Source organism: Leptopilina heterotoma, unplaced genomic scaffold (assembly GCF_015476425.1).
Source record: "Leptopilina heterotoma isolate Lh14 unplaced genomic scaffold, ASM1547642v1 Lhet_18, whole genome shotgun sequence".
Classification (NCBI taxonomy): Eukaryota; Metazoa; Arthropoda; class Insecta; order Hymenoptera; family Figitidae; genus Leptopilina; species Leptopilina heterotoma.
In genome coordinates, this window is record NW_025110896.1 from 2,767,153 (window position 1) to 2,785,014 (window position 17,862).

General features: G+C 23.7%; 1 protein-coding gene across 1 annotated transcript in view; it reads right to left on the minus strand.

Moving 5' to 3' along the window:
* Positions 1-205: 205 nt before the first annotated feature.
* Positions 206-17,862, minus strand: part of LOC122499951 (POU domain, class 6, transcription factor 2) — a 67,562-nt gene continuing 49,905 nt past the window's right edge. The window contains exons 7-11 of the mRNA XM_043608556.1: positions 16,664-16,856; positions 13,947-14,127; positions 12,485-12,604; positions 2,652-2,788; positions 206-587 (exon numbers count right to left, since the gene is read on the minus strand). Of these exons, the coding sequence (XP_043464491.1) occupies positions 463-587; positions 2,652-2,788; positions 12,485-12,604; positions 13,947-14,127; positions 16,664-16,856 (756 nt within the window). The 3' untranslated portion in view covers positions 206-462. The remainder of the gene's footprint in view (positions 588-2,651; positions 2,789-12,484; positions 12,605-13,946; positions 14,128-16,663; positions 16,857-17,862) is intronic.

Below are 17,862 nucleotides of genomic sequence, written 5' to 3' on the forward strand. Positions count from 1 at the left end.
CGCCATTTTGAATTTTAAAAATCTGACATCATATTTGTAATCAGAGACCCCGAAAACCCCCCAAGTAACGAGTTTAAAGCGAATTTGAAATTTTTTTATTTTTCGAAGTCAACATTTTGGGTCCGCCATTTTGAATTTTTTAAATCTGACTTCAGATTCGGATTCAGCGACCCCAAAAACAGTAGTATGTACTTCGCTACTAAAATCAAATCATGTTTAGTATTTTTTTTTTGAGATGGCCATATATGGCCACAGACGCAAAGGTGGCACGACTTTTCGTGGCCATATATGGGCCATGGACTGTTAAGGGGTTAAAAAAAAAGTTTCGAATAAAATGGAACTTACCCCTCGACACTGTCGCTGAGACGAAAGTCGATAAGTCGTCGTCACCAAAATAAAAAAAATGGAGCTTATTGGCGCTATATTTTTGTAATATTATGGAAGATATAAATCGATTTACATTTATACAACGCCCTTTGACATCATTCGTACAGTATTCTTTAGAGCTTGCCTCTTATTGCAGAACCAAATCCTTATTACTTCCCTTTCGTAGCCCAGCTGATGCGCGAGCGTCGTGATCTCGTTTCCTGGGAACAAAGTTTAATTAAGTCAGTCGGCAGTTCATTGACGGTAGAATGAGAGGAGTATATATGCTATTTTAATGAGCTTTCGTCGTCGGAATCGCGCGGTTTGCAAGTTATTAAATTTTAATTAATATTATAATAGAGGTCATAATTAAATATGTGTGAATTTGCATCAGGCGATAGGATACTGCCAACAGAATGTAATTGTTTAACTTCAAACTTACAGGGCTGACTGCAGCAACCAAATTTATTGATTACTCAATCAAGATTATTTATGCGATAAATAAATTAGTCAATGTCAGCCCATGATAAGTAGATTATTTAGACTCGATTTAAATTCATTTTGTATATATTAATAATGCTGTTTTGTGTAATTCTCTATATTTATATGTATATATTAAATCTATCTACGTGTATCATAACTACTTATGTGTATCATATCTATAAACGCCAATTTTAACTATATAATTAATTTATTCCTCAATATAATAAATACACATTTGTTTCTTTGACACAGTTCAATTTTCCTAATGTTACATTGAAAATAAAAATTTATTTGATTAAAATAATCGATTACTTGTTTATTATCAAAATAAGTATTTACTTGATTCAAATAATTTTTATTTCATTCAAATAAATCATATTTGAACCATTGAATTTCAGAATTTAAAGCAAATACAATTGAATTGACTGAAATTAAAATTATTTGATACAATAAAAAATAATTTTGATAATAGACAAGTAATCGTTTATTTTAATCAAATAAATTTGTTTCTAATTTTGCACTGAAAATAAAAATTTATTTGATTAAAATAATCGATTAATTGTCTATTATGAAATAAATATTTACTTGATTCAAATAATTTTTATTACATTCAAATAAATCATATTTGAACCAATAATTTCAGAATTTGAAGCAAATATAATTGAATTGACTGAAATTAAAATTATTTGATACAATAAAAAATTATTTTGATAATAGACAAGTAATCGTTTATTTGAGTCAAATAAATTTGTTTAATGTGTTTAATCCTTTCTTAATAACAGAAAAAAAATCGTTTATTTGAATTAAATAAATTTGTCTCCAGTGTAATAGTAGGAAAATTTAACTGTGGGAAAGAAAAAGTTTGTATTTTATCATTGGAGACAAGATTTTTTTTTGAAAAATTTGCAATAATAAATTATTTATTTTATTCCCTGTTCATTAATTATTGTTATCCATTTCTCGTGCAGTTGACGAAAATAAACTATTATAAATTATTTCTATTATGTTTATTATTTATTTATATCTACTTATTCATAATGAGAATTTATTATTTATTATATTATTTATTTTCGAACTTATCATTTAATTTATTTACTTATTTATTTATTTTTGAAATTTATCTATAATTAATTTTACCATTCGATTAGCTTTATAATTCATGAGCTTTTGAGAAAAGTTAAAATTATATGTTATAAGACAAATTTAAACTTTGTAATTGAATTTTTTATTTAAACAAAGAAAAACTTTCAATCAAAATACATTTATTATTATAATTTATTATTGTAATTAATAAATAATTATTACACGACAAAAATCTTCACCTGGAACAGCAAAATCTTTCAAAGTGAAAATAAAAATCTATTAAAGCGTAAATGAAAATGAAAATAAGAATCTTTTAATATGATAGTAAAAATAAAAGTAAAAATAAAAATCTATCAAAACTAAAATGAAAGTGAAAATGCAAATCTGTCAGAATTAAAATGAAAGTGAAAATGAAAGTCAAAGCAAAAATGAAATTACTTAATCGACTTCCAGGTAAAAATTTTGTAATAATTATTGTAATTGTAATTACAATTATTATTATTATTATTATTATTATTATTATTATTATTATTATTATTATTATTACTATTATGTTATATTTTTTACTATTTTCATTATTTTTACTAATGTTATTGTTAATTTTATTGAATTATAATTATAATACTATTACAAGTTTTCAATAATATTTCTTTGTGTTATTTTTTTGGGGGTTTTTCAAAATATTTTCTACATTTATTTTTCTAAAATGTAATTCTTACCATTTGGATGAGTATTTCTGCCAAAATGAGCGTTTAACAATTCTAGAGCTTGGGGTGTAAAGGAAGTGCGTCGTTTTCTTTTTTTGCTCGGCTCAACTCCAATGAAATCCATGAGGTGATTGGTACCGCTTTTGCTCCTATAATCAAGGGAACAAATCTCATTCCAAATTCTGTACTTCATTTTTAAATTGAATAAATAAATTTTGAAGCGAGATTTAAATTTTTTTTTCAATCAATCAATCAAATTATTAATAAATTCGAAATTTTTGAGAATGAATTAATTAATTATTCCTAAATTTTAATTAATTCCTATTTATATTTGGTAGTTTTCACTAATTCTTTAATTTAAATTTTATTAGCTCTAATATTTAGTAGTTTTTATCAATTCTTACATTTGGTAATTTTAATAATTTTTCTAAGTAAATTATAAAATTAAATATTTTTACTGAGCCCATTACTTTTCTGAAGAAATATTTTTCACCTCTTAAAGAACAAGGTTAACAGTTACGTATTTAGAAACTTTTTTCGATTATTAGTAATTATTAATTATTAATAAGGTGAAGGAATTACTAATAAGAAATTAGTAAGGGAAGAGATTAAATTAACAAATTAATATTTTTTCAAATTTGAATTCAAAATTTTTGTCAATTTCAACTTTTTGGTTTCTTGGATCACTTAAAGAATTAGTCGACTGGAAGAAATATTTAACTTCCGAAGAATTTTTTCCTCACGTAAATTCTATTCGGATTTAATTTTTTTCAAACTCTCTACTTCTTTCAAATTCTTTATAAAAATTTTAATTAAAACTATTAATTAATTGTTAATTATTAATTTAAATAAAAAATAAATTTTTAAACATTTGATAAAAAATATGTTTTTTCTCGTTGAAAATAAATAAACCAAAAAAAAAAAACATTTTCGAAATTTTTATGAAGAATATGTTTTTTTTCCTCCTATCGAAAGGGGAGGAACATATAATCTTTAATCCTGCAAAGTGTCGAGAGTCTGTTGTTTTTGGCAAAACGGTAAATATATAATGCATTGTTGGTGTAGTGTTTTATTTTTTCGTTCGTTTTTTTTTCGGGAGGTGGAGATCGTCGTTTGCCGGTTAAAATTTATGTTTTTAATTTAACTCTGAATGACCAACTGTCGAGCGACATTCGAGGACGTGCGGGAGGGTTTTGGCGAAGGGTAACGACTATACAGGGAGGAGAGGAGAGGGGGAAATAGCACGAAACAAAATTAGCATCGCGCGGTGATATTTCGTCGAATTCGCGAAAACAATATGCTAATGGAGAGAAGCGAGAAACCAGTAGTATAGCAAAGTACCGATTGCCTGTAAATAAAGGTGGTTCTTCTCATTACAGAAAAAAATCCGGCTTTTAATTTTTTTTTTCAATTTTTTTTCTTATCATACACAATTTTTGGTTTTTTAATCTTTTTGGAACTTTTTAAAGTTTTAGGCAAAATAAAAAAAACAAAATATTGTGTTATATTAGTTTCCAAACTAATGAGTAGTTTTTTCTGTACTAATTAGTTTTTCTTACTAATAATTAGTTATGCGTTTGCTAATAATTATATTTTTCTACTAGTAATTCATTTTCCCTATTAATAATTAATTAGTTATTTACAAATAATTATTTTTCCCTACTAATAATCAGTTTTTTCTGTTGTACTTATTTTTTTTTCTAATAATTAGTTATCTATTTACTTATAATTAGTTTTTCCTACTAGTAATTCGTTTTCCCTACTAATAATTAGTTTTCTTTACTAATAATTAGTTAATTATTTACGAATTATAAGTTTTTTTTACTAATAATTAGTTTTTTCTACTAGGAATTATTTTTGCCTAATATTAATTAGCTTTTACTACCAATAAATAGTTATTTACTTACTAATAATTTTTTTTAATTAATTTTTTTCTACTAATTATTAGTTATATAGTTTTTTGACTAACAAATCAATTTTTCCTACTACTACTTAATTACTTGTTTTTTACTAATAATTAGTTATTGTACAGTTTTGTTTACTAATAGTAAAATTTTTCCTGCTAGTAATTAGTTTTTTAATAATTACTTCAATTTCCCTACTGCTAATTAGTTAATTTTTTACTAATAATTATTTTTTTTATACTAATAATTAGTTTTTTGTATTAGTAATTAGCTTTCACTACCAATAAATGATTATTTATTTACTAATAATTAGTTATTTTTTACTGTTTATTAGTTATTATACATTTTTTTTATTAACAATAAAATTTCCTTTACTAACAATTAATTACTTATTTTCTACTAATAATTGGATATTGTTTAGATTTTTTAAGAATAGTAAAATGTTGTTCTGCTAGTAATTAGTTTCTTTTGCAGTAATTAATTTCTCCTACTAATAATTAGTTATTATAGTTTTTTTTACCGTTAGTAAAAGTTTTTCTTACTAGTAATTTATTTTTCCTACAGTTACTTTTTTCTTTAGTAATTAACATCTCCTACTAATTTAGCTAATTATTTACGAATAAGTTTTGTCTACAATGAATTTTATTAACATTTTTTTCAATTATTGAATTCTTTCGAAAAAATATAATTAAAATTGTATTGAAAATAATTTAATTCTTGGCAAGATTTTTATTAAAATTCTTTAAAATAATTGAATTGTTTTGAAGAATTTATTTCAATTTTCTTGAGAATAATGGAGTTTATTTTTTCATAATTTTTATTAAAAATTTTGAAAGTAATTGAATATTGTGAAGTTTTTCTTTTAAATTTTTCGTGTTTATCATTAATTGTAATTAATAATTTTCCAATTAAATAATATTAAAATTATTCATAAAAAATTTAATTATTTTAAACAATTTTATTAGAGTTTTTGTAAATAATTACATGTTTTTAAAAATAATTTCATTAAAATTCGTAAAAATAATGTAATTTTTTTTTACTAATTTTAATTGAAAACTTTGAAAATAATTGAATTCATCAAAATAATTGAATTGTTTCGAAGAATTTTATCTGAATGTTTGAAAATAATTAAGATTTTTTTAAGAAAATTTTTTAAAAATTTTGTCAAAAATCAAATATCAATTAAAAAATCAAAAATCTATTTTCAAATCAAAATTTTGTCAAAAAAATATTTGAATTTATATTAAAATTCTTGAAAATAATTGAATTTAATTAATGTTTTTTTAAAAATAATTGTATTCTTTTGGTAAATTTTATTAAAATTTTATTTAAAAATAATTGAATTGCTGTAAAAAATATTATTATTTATGAGAATAATATTGCAAGGTAGACAATTTATTTGATTTATTTATTATTTTTATTTATTTGTTTATTTGATTCAAAGAAATGTTTTTTTTAGTCTAGTATTATCATTATTAGTATTTGTTATGAATTTTCGCGAAACGAGGATCACTTTATCGGGTGAAGAGGAGAGATAATGTGAAGATGAAGATTGAGACGACAGGACACTTTTGGAGGGATAAAGATGGCAATGGAGAAGAGGATAAGGGAAAAGTGAATAAGAGAGTGGAGAAGCGGTGAAGTTTTAGAGGAATGGGGGATGATGGCGAAGGGGTGAGGAGAGAAGGAAAGTGTGAGTGGGGTAAGGGGGGGGGGTAAAAGGTAGTACTGAAAATGGTGCTAGAGAAGGTGAAGTGGAGAGTAAAGAGGGTACATCAGAAACCTGATTTTAATTAGTCCACAGTTTAATTACTCGGCAGATAAATCGTGCACGTGCACCGCATAAACCAGCCGCTTTCATTTTTCCGCCGCGCGCCACCTCACCAAGTATAGGTAAGCAAATAGGTATTTGTATGTGTGTGTGTGTGTATATATATTCATCTGTTTATGTATAAATACACAATTTTCTGTTTGAATGTGTCTTGCGCGCGTCGCGATTCAAGCAATTGTACGACCCACGTGCTTTAACAGGTAGGTCGCACTTGATTCCACGGTCTTAAAGTATAATCCAAGATTTCCTCTTCACTATATACCTATACTATTGACCCTACTGATGCTCTTGTTTCCACTGATTCGAAAATGGAAACGTTTCATGATTTCCATTTGCAAATTTATGGATTCACGATAAAGATTAATTCCACTCTCTAATTAATTAATTATTAATTAATAATAATAAAATAGTTATAAAGTATAATAAAGTTAGTTGTTGTTTGCTTTTTTGTTTATTAACTTTTTTATAATTCTTCTTTTCAAACATTTTCAATTTTTAAAATTAATGTATGTAATGGAATTTTTTCGAGAAATTCATTAAAATTTTAGATAAAAATTGAATTTTTGCAAAATGTTTTACAATTTAAAAAAAATTGAATTCTTCCAAAGAATTCAATTAAAATTGCTTTAAAAATCATTGAATTTTTGTGAAGATTTTACAAATTAAAAAAATAATTGAATTGTTTAGAAGGATTTTACTATTTATAAAAATAATTGAAATGTTTCGAAGAATTTATTAAAATTTTAAGAAATAATTAAATTTTTATAAAGAATTTTATACAAATATTTGAAATTAATGAAATTTTTTCGAGAAATTCAATTAAAGTTGTTTTGAAAATAATTGAATTATTTTTAGAGAATTTTAAATTCTTGTTGAAATTAAATTAAATTCTTTTAAAATAATAAAATTCATTCGTGTAATTTTATTTAAATTAGATTAAAAATAATTTAATTCCTGCAAATAATTTTAGTATTTATAAAAACAGTTGAATTGTTTCGAAGAATTTATTAAAATTTTAAGAAATAATTGAAATTTATGGAAAGATTTAAAAATATTTGAATTCACCCGAGGAATTCAATTAAAATTGTTTTGCAAATAATTGAATTACTGCAAAGAATTTTACTAATTATAAAATTATTTGAATTCCTGCGAATAATTTTAGTATTTATAAAAATAATTGAATTTTTGCGAAGAATTCATTAAAATTTTAGAAAATAAATGAATTTTATGTTAGTATTTGAAAATTCTAATTCTTTCGATAAATTCTATTAAAATTGTTTTGAAAATAATTAAATTCTTTCGTGTAATTTTATTTAAATTAGATTAAAAATAATTTAATTTCTGCAAAGAATTTTAGTACCTATTTATAAAAATAGTTGAATTGTTTCGAAGAATTTATTAAAAATTTTAGGAAATAATTGAAATTTATGGAAATATTTCAAAATATTTATTGTATTCATCCGAGGAATTCAATTAAAATTGTTTTGAAAATTATTGAATTTTTGTAAAGATTTTACTATTTAAAAAAATAATTGTATTCTTGCGAAGAATTTTACTGTTTATAAAAATAATTGAATTTTTTCGAAATGTGTTAAATTTTTTTTTTTAAATTGAATTATTCCGAGGAATTTAATTAAAATTGTTTTGAAAATTATTAAATTTTTGTAAAGATTTTACTATGAAAAAACAATTGAATTGTTTAAAAGGATTTATTAAAATTTTAGAAAATAATTAAATTCTTTCGTGAAATTTTATTAAAATTTTTGAAAATATGAACAGTAATAATTAATTTTGTACTTAAATAGTGAATCTAGACTGATGTAAAAGTTTTCATTTATGGGAAATTAAAAGAAGTGATTTATATTTTTGGTAAAAAAAACATTCTGTTTGTGTATTCGAAATTGTGTACCCAAAAAAAAAAAATGCAAAAAACAAAAATTGTACACAAATTCGAAAAAAAATTGTACACAGGTTCGAAAAAATACAAAAAAATTAAAAATCTATAGAGATTGGTAAAAAAAGTTTCTAAATTGTCAAGACATTGTTACTGTCAATCTTACAATGACCTAATGACCCAGTAATTCAAGATAGATCTTTCAGTAACTAAAAAGTTCTTTAAGAGGTGATTTATTTTAGTTTTTCTTTTATTTTTTGTTTTTGGTTTTGTTAGCGTGTGGTAGTCGCTAATCAAACCGGTATCGGTTCGAGACCACGGTGTTAATAAGCATGAAAGAAGGATTCAAGAATTTCTTCCTCAAGTATGTAGGATTTTATTTTAAGACCCCACACTACGTGAAGGCATCGAATTGTAGTGCAAAGATCACAAGACGATATACGTGGTCACGATCTTTACGCGGCAATTTTGCCCACAATCTCTTTTTTTATTTTATTTTTTTCTCTCTCTCTCTCTCTTTCTTACTCTCCATCGTCACTCTAATTAACATTCCGTGTATTTATTACACATGGTTTTGCAATTAATCAGGTGAATTCAATTAGCAATTTACCAATTAGTACGCATGCATTCGCACTATTATTTCGCTTTTATAGATATTGTTACTTGTTACTTTGGTTTTGATTTTTTGTCTGTTCTCATTCTTTAAATGTTATTTTTCGAAAAAATACAGAAAACAAATTTTTTTCCCATTTTTTGAATTTAAATTTGAAAACTGCACAGGGAGATAGTGAGAAATAAAATTATTTTGAAAATCGAATTGTTATCATATAGAACTAACAAATTTATTGTTCTTACAATGTTTAAGAAACAACAAATTTGGTAATAACAGAAAAAAAAGTTGTTAGAACATTTAACAATTATTTTTTCTCCGTGTTGAATTTCAACTGATTTTTATAAGAATTTTTGAAAAACCTATCAAGGATTAAAAAATTTAAATAATTTTTCTTAGTTTTATTTAAGAAAGTAATTTATGTATTAATAAGATTCATTCATGACCATACAAAATTTTATGATTCACAAATTTTGTTGACTCAAAATAATTAGTTTTGGTAAATTACTATTTGAATTTAAATAAAGGTTGATTTTTGGAAAAAAATTTATGGGAAAATTGCTGATAATAGCAAATTGCTGTTTTAAGTAACTCACCTCTTTTTAGACTCATTTATAAATTTTTCCAAGACAGGCCTGATCCTCTGCGCGCTCTTTGGTGTAATGTCTAGTTTTTCAAACCTATGGTGAAAATGACGTTTTTGGGTTTTTTTTCTCTCTCTAGCAATTACTATTTTAAGGTATATTTCAAAAAAAGCTGCAGTAAAAAAATGAAAGCTAATTTTTTTTTTTAATAAATAAATGAGAATATTGTAATTTTCAGAAAATAAAACCAATATTAATTTTTCAATTGGTGTTTACGAATGAACATCTTTAGAAAAGTCCGTTCGGGTTTAAAATATTCCAATGTTCCATTCTTAGAATATTCCTATGGAATATCAAAATACTTTCATGGAATATTGAATTATTTCTTTGAAGTATTAAAATATTTTTTGCAGCACTGAAATAATTCTTTTGGAATATCAGAATATTTCCTACGACTATTAAAAATTTCCTTGAAATATTAGAATCTTTTTTGGGAACATTAAAATATTCTTTTGGAATATTATAATATTTTCTTCGAAATATTTGAATTTGTTCTTGGAATATTAAAATATTTCTTTGGAATGTTGAAATATTTGTGAGCTTTAAAATATTCATTGGGATATAAGAATATTTCTTTGAAAGATTAAAATATTTTCTTAGAATATTAAAATATTTCTTTGAAATATCAGAATTTTTTCTTGAAAAAATAAAATATTTTCTTTAGAATATTTAAATTTGTTTTTTGGAAAATTAAAATATTTTCTTTGGAATATTTAAATTTATTTCTTTGAACATTAAAACATTTCTTTGGAATATTAGAATATTTTTAGAATATTTCTTTGGAATTTTAGAATATTTCCTTGGAAGATTAAAATATTTGCTTGGAATATTAAAATATTTCTTCGAAATATCAGAATTTTTTCTTGCAAAAATTAAAATATTTTCTTTGGTATATTAGAAAATTTCCTTAGAATATTAAAATATTTCTTCAAAATTTAATTTTTTCTTGGAAAATTAAAATATTTTCTTTAGAATATTTAAATTTGTTTCTTGGAAAATTAAAATATTTTCTTTGAAATATTTAAATTTATTTCTTTGAACATTAAAACATTTATTTAAAATGTTAGAATGTTTTCAGAATATTTCTATGGAATACTAGATTATTTCCTTGGTAAAATATTTCTTTGAGATATCAGAATTTTTTCTTCGAAAATTAAAATATTTTCTTTAGAATATTTAAATTTGTTTCTTGGAAAATTAAAATATTTTCTTTGGAATATTTAAATTTATTTCTTTGAGGATGAAAATATTTCTTTGAAAAATTAGAATATTTCCTTGGAAAATTAAAATATTTTCCTGGACATTAAAATATTTTCTTTGGAATATTCGAATTGCTTTCTTGGAATATTAAAATATTTCTTTCCAATATTAAAATTTTCTTTGCAATATTGAACTCTTTTTTGGAAACATTAAAATATTTCCTTAGAACATTAAAATATTTCCTTTAATATTAAAGTATTTCTTTGAAATATCAGAATATTTTCTTTGGAATATTTAAATTGGTTTCTTGGAACATTAAAATATTTAAATATTTCTTTGGAATATCAGAATATTTTCTTGGAAAATTAACAACATTTTCTTTGGAATATTCAAATATTTCTTTGGAATGTTGAAATCTTTTTTGAAAATTTAAAAATATTTCTTTGGAATATTCAAATTTTATTCTTTGGAATATTAGGATATTTCCATGAAATATAAAAATATTTTCTTTAATAAATATTGAAATATTATTTCAGTAATAATTCACCAATATGGAATATTCCAAGGTTTTATGAAACAAAAAAAATTCTTTTTCGGTAATTTATTCTATTGTTGTAGTAAAAAAAAACAATATTCTCATGAAACAATTGTTCAAAAGGAGCACTAGAAAGGCATGCATAATTAATTTTCTTTTAATACAGGACATTGACAATGCGCGCATGCGTGTTTTATTTAGTGATCCGGGGTGCACGATGTTGCCAACACGTGACTCGATAGCGTGCAAAATCGCTCTTCATCTATAGGGTGATTGGGAAATGATTTGAGTGCGTGTTTAGTATTTTTTAACCAACGTAATATTACTTTAGTAATTTTTGAATTTTTTAATAAACTACTTGTATTTTTGTATTTTTGTATTTGTGTATTTTTGTATTTGTGTATTTTTCTATTTATATATTTTTTTATTTATTTATTTTTGTATTTTTATATTTATGAATTCATGAATTTATGACTTTATGAATTTATGTATTTATGTATTTATGTATTTATGAATTTATGTATTCATGTATTTTTGTATTTTTTTGTACTTTTTTTGTATTGTAAATTGTGGTCTCTAAATTTAGTGCTTTGTTACTTTTTTACTATTTTTTCAAAATAAAAGTGTTTGAATCCAAGATAAAAGGAGAAAAAAAAGTAAAAGTTGTATTTTGAGATGAGATTTAAAAAAATTTGTTAATGGATACGAGTCTTTCGCGTGTTGGCGACACCGTGCCCAAGCTTGCCAATGCCCTGGCTCAGAGAAGCATGTTAAAATTCTATTTCATAAGTGCTCCTTTTTCATTATTATTATTATTATTTCCGTTCATTTATTGTTCTAATTAAGTTTTCATTTTTTTTTTCATTTTTGAATTATCAATTTTTCGTGAGAGAATAAGAGTAGGAGTAAGAGAGAAAGAGATTCTTGGAGCTATAACCAAAAGCCATTTTCACTTCAAGGAGGAGAGAAAAAAATTGTTTTGGGAGAATTTCTTGAATTATTACAAAACGGCCAATTAGCGTGATTGCATCACGCTAATTATAAATATCACGTATTATAATTATTAGTCACGATGACGGTATTCCTGATACGAGAAAAGAAAGGGACTCTTTTTTCTTCGATATAATTTTAAATAAATTGATTGATTGAAATTTTTTTCTTTTTTTTGAAAATTGTAAATTTTAGTGAAATTGTGTTTAAAAAAAGTGATGAAGGGGTAAAACGTACATAGCTTGCTGCCGACATTTCTCGAATTCAGCAGCCAGGGTAACCAGGGCACCGGGAGTAAAAGAAGCCAGGGCACTGGGAAGTTTAACCAGGGCACTGGGAGGCTTAGTCATGTCATTGCTAAACAATCATCAATAATACTTCAATTAATCGAAACGTTTAACACAATGAATGGCTCTTTGGTAGCATGTCATTTTTTTTGTCTTTCCTTTTTTTTTTAATAAGAAAGAGAATTTTAAGAAAATTTTCAAAAATTTTTCTTCTTTGTGCCAAAATTTGTTTCATTTTATGTACATTTGCTTCTGTACAATTATTCATTTGCTTACTTTTTTCAATTGTTGAATCCTTTTATTTGTTGACTTACTTAATTTATTTAATTAATTTATTATTTAATTTCGTTTTTTCATTTGTGCAAAATTTTCATTTATTTAATTTCTTCATTTCATTAATTTTTATTAAATTAAACTTTGGTTGACCCATTGGATCAGTTTGACCCAAACTTTACACTTCAGTCAATTTTTTTCTAAATAAAGTTAATAATTATGCTTTCTAAATAATAAACTATGATTTTTTAATATTAAATTTAAAAATAGTTAATAAAATCGTTTTTGAAAATTTTAGTGAAGAAAAACAATTAATAAAAATCGTTTACAAATTAGTGATGTACAAAAATTTAAAGAGTATATTTCATCCCTATTATTATTATTATTATTATTATTTTAAAAAAGAATTTTAATTTTTAATAGAATAAAAGGAAAAATTCTTTTAAATTTACAAACAAAATTTACTTTAAATTAATTTTATTAATTCTTAATCTGGGTCGAAATGACTGAGTGTGTTAATAAAAGTTTAAAAAAATATTTTTATAAATAAATTTGAATGAATTTTTTTGTCTTTTTCTTCGTTGGCTGACAATAATTTAAAATAGAGCACTTTCGGGGTCTTTTAATAAATTATTTCCAAAAACAGAAATAAAACAAAAAAATGAAATGCTGCTAAAGATCCATCCAGTATTGATTAAACTGGAATTAGTTTTAAGGGGTACTTAATAATAATTTATAGCAAGAATTCTCTAAAAGTTAAAATTAATTTCGTTATGGTAAAAAATTCTGAACTTTTCGTTATTTTTAATTTTTCTTCTTTAATACACAATAATTAAAGTTTTTTCTTTACTTAAAAATTGAAATTGAAATTAAAATTAAAATTAAAATTTATTTTATATTTATTTTCCACTTTAGATGGAAAATTAAATTAATAACAAAAATTTGCTAAAATTGAAATATAATTGATCTAAAAGTACTAATTTTTGAAACTAATATTTTATATCGGAAAAATTCTAAATTTCTCATGCTATTTTTAGTTGACTGACACTAATCAGCTTTTATTATATTTTTTTAGGTGTTTTTTTTTTTCTTAATTTAAATTTTGATTTTTGTTTTTTTTTCTTTTTAAAAAAACTCACCTGCATATTGCACTCTGACTGTAGGCTGGACCCTCTGTGGCGCTGAGAGCCTGACCTACTTGTGTTTGCGTTAATCCTAAAGTGAGTCTTTCTTGTTTAAATCTTTTGGCGAAATCTCTCATATCGTCCAAATCAACACCATCAATAATGTTACTGGTCGCTTCATTAATTGTTGGTTGATCTGTAAATAAAATTGAAAGATTTTTATATTAATAATTTTATAACAAAAATCAAAAATAAAAAAAAATTCCTTTTTTTAATTAAAAATGTTCTAAAATAAAAAATTAGAGATACAATTTAATTCAAAAGACTAAATTACATTATAATATTAAATTATGTTATTAAATAAAGTTGTAATTTTATTCTAAGACGAAAAGAAGAAAAAAATTCAAAGACAAAATCCTAAAATACAAAATTCGATGATATAAATGTTCAGATAAAAAAGAACGCTCATAATTTTCAATGTAGACTAACACGTTTTCAAGTAATAAACTAGCAAAGTCCTTCGATCATTAATTTCCAATCAAACTTATCAGTAAAATCATACACGATATCTCAAACAGTTATAAGCAAAATTTGTAATAATTAATTTAAAGTTTCAAAGCATACTTATCAATTTCAATAATTTTCAAGTAGTTTCTCTATAGTAATTAATCTGAATTGCTTGTAAACTCGTAATTTTTCAAGAAAACAAAATATTCCATAAATATTCCTGTAGATATTAATTTCTAAACTATTTAATTATTGAAATTCAAGAAATAAATTTTCTGATAACATTAAAAAATTACAAAAACTGAAAGAAAAAGTTAGAAGATTGAAAATAGTAATTATTACTGTTCTGTGAATTTGAAGAAGAGGAAATATTCCTGGAATATCTATTTCAAGAATGTTATTTTTAAAGAAATAATACAGAAATATTCGACGAATAAGAAGTTTTTTAAAAATAGTTTTCTTCAATATCTTATAACTTTCCAATCTAATTAACATATTTAATTGTTTAATTAACGAGTAATGCACTCAATCCAAAAACAAGTAAACGTTAAGAAGATAGAAAGCATTATCGTGTTTATCAAGTAAAGAGGAATAAAACTATCCGATAAGTCTAATTAGAGTATAGTAGATAAATTGATAAGAGGAAATTAAATCGAAATCGTAATTATCAAAAATATATTTTCTCCAATATTTGGTAGTTTTATACGAATGTAAATGTCAAACTGCAATTAAATTTATAATTTTAATAATGAGATAACAAGATTTTTAAAAAGAAGAAAGAAAATTTTAAATATAAAATAAAATTATTGTTGGAATTTTTTGCAAGAACAAACTTAAGGAAACTTAAGAAAATATTACTTCAGTTTTTCACTTGAGAATATTACCCAACTTTTTTGGAATTGCACCCGAGAAATTATCTACAATATTTTTTGAAATTTACCCCAAAAATTCCCTGATTTTTTTCCCCGAGAAATTCCTTTCAATATTTCTTGAAATATTCCAATAAACTCTCTACAATATTTCGTGGAATTTTCCAAAAATTCCTTTTGTAAGATTTCTCGAAATTTCTTAAGAAATTCTCAGCAAAACATCCCGAAAAATTCCCTGCAATATTTCCCGGAATATCCTAATAAAAATCGCTGGAATTTTTCCCGAAAAATTTCGAGCAATATTACCTGGAATATTCCAAGAAACTCTTTAGAATATTTCCCGGAATTTCCCAAGAAATTTTCAGCAAAATTCCCTGCAATACTTCCCGGAATATTTCAAAAAAACTCTCAATAATTTTCCCCTACAAAATAATAATAATAATATTTCCTAAAATTCTCTACAATATTTCTTGGAATATCTCAAGAAATTTTTAGCAATATATCCACAAAAAACTCCTTTCAATGTTTCCCGAAATTTCCTAAAAAAATCCCTGGAACTTTTCTCGTGAAATTTCGTGCAATATTTTTGACAAAATTTCCCTGCAATATTTGCAGGAATATCCCAAGAAAATCTCTACAATATTTCCCGAAATTTTCTAAGAAATTCCATACAATATTTCCCGAGAAATTATCTATAATATTTCCCTGAATATTTCACGAAATTCCCTGCAATATTTCCCGAAAAATTGTCTATAACATTTCCTGGAATTTTCCAAGAAAAGCTCTACCATATTTATCAGAATTTCCTAAGAAATTCTCTGCAATATTTCCTGAGAAATTTCCTATAACTTTTTTTCGAATTTCCCAAAAGAATCTCAGTAATATTATCCAAAAAAACCACTGCAATATTTCCCGAGAAATTTTCTACAATTTTAACCGGAATTTCTCAAAAAATTCTTAGCAAAATTTCCCGAAAAATTCCATGTAATATTTTCCAAATTTTACCAAGAAATTCTCTATTTTATTTCCTGTAATTTCCTGAAAGTTTCCCTAAGAATACTTTCTGTACTCTTTCTTAACAATATACTTCCGAAAATTCACGAAAAATATTGTTTTTAATTCCTCGTTACTAATTTCACGAAAATTTCACGAAAATTGTAAAAATTTAAAATATAATAATGTTTTAAAAAATATTATTAATATTAGAAATATAAAATATTTAAAAAATGTAAAAAATATGAAAGTTATAAAAGATCACAAAAAATTGAAAAGTATACAAAAAATGAGCTTTTCGATGAAATAAAGAAAATGTAAAAAATAGAATAATAAAAGAGAATAAAATAAACGTTCACATACTAGGCGAGTCATTAAGAAGATCATCATCCTCGTCCTTGGAACTATGCAAACTGCTTGGTGATGCTTTAACAACAGTCATCGTTATTTCGCCATTGTTGTTGGCCAGTCTATTGAGGGCGGAAGCAGCGGATACCACGGCACCGTTAAGAGGCGACGATTGCTCCTGTCTATCTCTGTGGTGTTTTTCCGTCGACTGAAAACAACATCGTTTCAAAAATGATGAGTGGTGTATAATCTCAGAAAATTATACCACGGGACGCGACGACGACAAACCTACACTTTCCAACTTTCAATTATGCACACTTAATAATATGAGAAACTGAGTCGCGAAGGGTACTTTACAGTCTAATTAGCGAAACAAGTACCCGCGAATACTTTCTTAACTAGATTGCCCGTCACAATTATTTCCTCGACGTTTATTTCATTTCACTTCATTTTCGTACGCGAAAATTACAAATTGCATCATATTTTTACTTTTCCAAAATTAGCATTTAAATTCTTTTTCCTTATTAAGAAAATTTCTGCCCTTATTACCATTTTTCTTTTTTAATTTTTTTTTATTTTCTCATTTCTTTTTCCATTCATGGAAAAAAGCTACTTTTCACTAGATTTCCACTTCAAAATTGGTATTTTCATTATTTTTATTAAAAGTATTGGAATTATTTCAAAAGTTTTAACGCAATTATCTTGATAAATAACAAAATTCTTCACTGAAATTCAATTTTTTTTAGGAATTTTAATAAACTTCTTTGCAAAGATCCGTTATTTTCATAAATAAACATATTCATCACAAGAATTCAATTATTTTCAAAAGTAATAAAATTCTTTGAAGAAATTCAATTATTTTCAAAAATATTAACGAATATTTCATCAAGAATTCAATTATCTTTATAAAATAGCAAAAATTTTCACCAAAAATGCAATTATTTTCAAAAATTTAAATAAAATTTTTTTTGAAATTCAATTATTTTGATAAATATAAAAATTTATCACAATAATTCAATTATTTTCGAAACTAATAAAATTCTTTGAAGAAATTAAATTATTTTTAAAAATTTTAACGAATATCTCGTTAAGAATTCAATTATCTTAATAAAATAACAAAAATTTTAGCCAAAAATTCAATTATTTTCAAAAATTTTTTTAAAATTCTTTGCAAAATTCAATTATTTTCATAAATAACAATATTCATTACAAGA